We start from the raw sequence: 2,816 nt of genomic DNA on the forward strand, positions 1-2,816 counted from the left end.
AGAATATATCAAAATAGAGTATAAAATATCTTGTAAATTCATATTGATTTTTTAATGAAAATTCTGCATATTCTTTAATATTCAAAATAACTAAATGAATCATATTTAAAAAACATTTTCATCATATCAATCATATTTAAAAAACAGCGGTTATGTTACTTTGAAGAAAAATCGATTTTCTCAAAAATTAATTTTATCAATTATATGTTGCAATTTATTTATGATTCTCATAAATAAATCACCTTTATATTAAGCACTTATATAAGATGCAGTAAACAATTGAAGAAAAGATAGAATCATTACTACCTTCCATCTAAATCTGTGTCTACTTTGTTTTTTATTGGTACATCTGCGATGGCAAATGTATCAGGATCGGATTTCAGCATTCTGTCCCGTAAATTGTCATTCTTCTCAGGTGCAGCAAATGGTAATGTAGTACCCTTATCGTCTGTAAGAATTCTTTTATTTGAAAATATTTTAATAAATCCTTATAAATAGAAACAGTCTTGATAATTGGAATAATTCTTGACGCTTTATTTGCAAATGAAGCAATGCAGAATGACAAATTTTCCATCGAATAGACATACCAAAAAAAGTGTTGTTAAATTTAAAAAAATTTTTCAACATATTATCTATTTGGGATTCAAAGTAAAACATCATTTCAAGTGGATTGCTAGAGATGCTGAAATGCAAACTGTTCTCAGGGTGCCTAGAAAATATCAAAATTAGAATCAAAATTTATGAAATATCTCTGAATATACAAGTTTTCTTTTTTTTTTACCGAAAATTAATTATATCATCATCATCATCATCATCTTCATCACTCTGCCAAATTGGATTTCGAAAATTTTCTTGATGTGAACCATAATCGCCAAATCTGAAAAGTATATTGATACTATAATCTAAAATTGATGATACAATTCTTAAAAATTTTTATTAGAATTCTCTATATATTTTTCTAATCAAATTTTCTACAAGTAATGAATCGTGTTGTATTGAAAATTTAAAACCCGTATAAAACTATATTATTACTATATATTAAAACTATATATAATTTTATTTTATACAATTCACTTAGTATTACAAATGAAAAAAATGTTAAAAACTTAATTTTTTTTTATTAACTATTTAGATTAACTATTTTAAAATTTTTAGATTTACTATATTTATTTATCAACTAGGTATAAAAAGGCTTAAGATCTGGTATTGACAATAAGTGAGGAAGTGTTTCTGCTCTTCTGGGGGTTATTTTATACATATATCGTTGTATGGTACAGTAGCCTCTAACACAAAGGAAATTCATACAGGGACTTTTAAGAAGAAAAAGAAAACATCATTCTATTTTTTTAGCATTCAGAGAGTAACAACGATACAACGACACTTGTCAACTTGTGTTGACTTGTGCTATTATATGAAAAGTACACTCTGCTGACAATATCTATAAGTAGAAATATATATAAAAACCACTAGTACTGAAAATATTTAAATATATAATATAATTTACTATAGATTTTCAGTACTAGCAGTGAATATCGGAATGGTCAATTTTCTCCGGCTAAAAACCGAAGATTTCATTTATCTTGCTAAGACCAATTGATACTTCCAAAATGATTATTATATTGAAATTTTCTTTCAAAAAACATAAAAAATGCATCACCAAATGTTTTCAGCCAGAAAATCGAGAATTCGTTTAGAAAAATTGTAATCTCCGATCGAAAACTGAAAATCTGGCAATCGAGAATCGTTGATGAATTTTCTAACCTTCCAATATATCACCTTTAGCATTTAATTGTTTTTAGAGTATCAAATGGCGATATTTGTTTTTCAACTCTCCGTTTTTATACAAAAATAAATCAGAGTCTACTTTTATCAAAATATAAGGAGAAGGACCTTATCATTTATATATAAAATATAATTTATATATAAAATACATATTAATATTTTTCATGTATTCAAATCTTTACCTGTTTGTACTAGGCTCATTACGACGTGTCACACCAAAAAATTTTTGAAAAAAATCGAAAAATGACATTCTTGAAGCAATTAGAAGTGCACAAATAAATGTCAAAATAACGCAACAAATAGCATGACTTGCACATTAAATATTTATTAGTGTTCACAAACGGCACACGAGTGATGGGTATCAAGTGCACGATGTGACTAGGTTATAGTATGGGCCATTGGTTGGATCTACAAGCAACAACCAATCATATTTCATTTGCTCGGCGAGCAATCCAATGTGCAGTGGGCATAAGAAACTGGTAATGTAGTATTAATTTCATGATTTATTAGTTTCGTATATACATTTACAACATATTCAAAATTTAATAATACTCGATTTTTAAAACTGCGATTTTAATGTCATCCGAATTTGATTGACAATCCAGCTGATGATAACTGTAGAGAAAGTTTTTTCAGCAACATATAAAATATTAAAGTATTAAAAGTATGCGTACTCATTTGTGCACCATCTATATTATAAAAAGTCAGTAAATTTAATAATGTACCCAAATATATTTCATAATTAAAGTTAAAAATTGCAAATTTATATCGATTATTGATAATGTAATCGTTCTTCTATTATCCTCGGATCTCCATTGATAGTCAAGAATGTCAAGATGGAGGACTCCATTGATAGTCACAGTAGAAAATTTGCTCAAGGCCGGCTGTCTTTAGTATCTCGTCGGTGTCACTACTGTCACATGAGGATACAATTGGACACAATTGTGAAGATCGCGGACAAACGGTAGTGATGTTTGCGTGAAAATATCTTTTGCTTTCATTGTCACATTCTTTCTCATATATATATATATATA

The 2,816-nt window shown here is 27.5% G+C and overlaps 1 protein-coding gene across 1 annotated transcript in view; it reads right to left on the reverse strand.

Moving 5' to 3' along the window:
• Positions 1-2,091, reverse strand: part of LOC108689207 — a 3,653-nt gene extending 1,562 nt beyond the window's left edge. The window contains exons 1-4 of the mRNA XM_018195874.1: positions 1,965-2,091; positions 782-877; positions 588-709; positions 307-448 (exon numbers count right to left, since the gene is read on the reverse strand). Of these exons, the coding sequence (XP_018051363.1) occupies positions 307-448; positions 588-709; positions 782-877; positions 1,965-2,032 (428 nt within the window). The 5' untranslated portion in view covers positions 2,033-2,091. The remainder of the gene's footprint in view (positions 1-306; positions 449-587; positions 710-781; positions 878-1,964) is intronic.
• Positions 2,092-2,816: the final 725 nt, after the last annotated feature.

This window comes from Atta colombica, unplaced genomic scaffold (assembly GCF_001594045.1).
Source record: "Atta colombica isolate Treedump-2 unplaced genomic scaffold, Acol1.0 scaffold261, whole genome shotgun sequence".
Classification (NCBI taxonomy): Eukaryota; Metazoa; Arthropoda; class Insecta; order Hymenoptera; family Formicidae; genus Atta; species Atta colombica.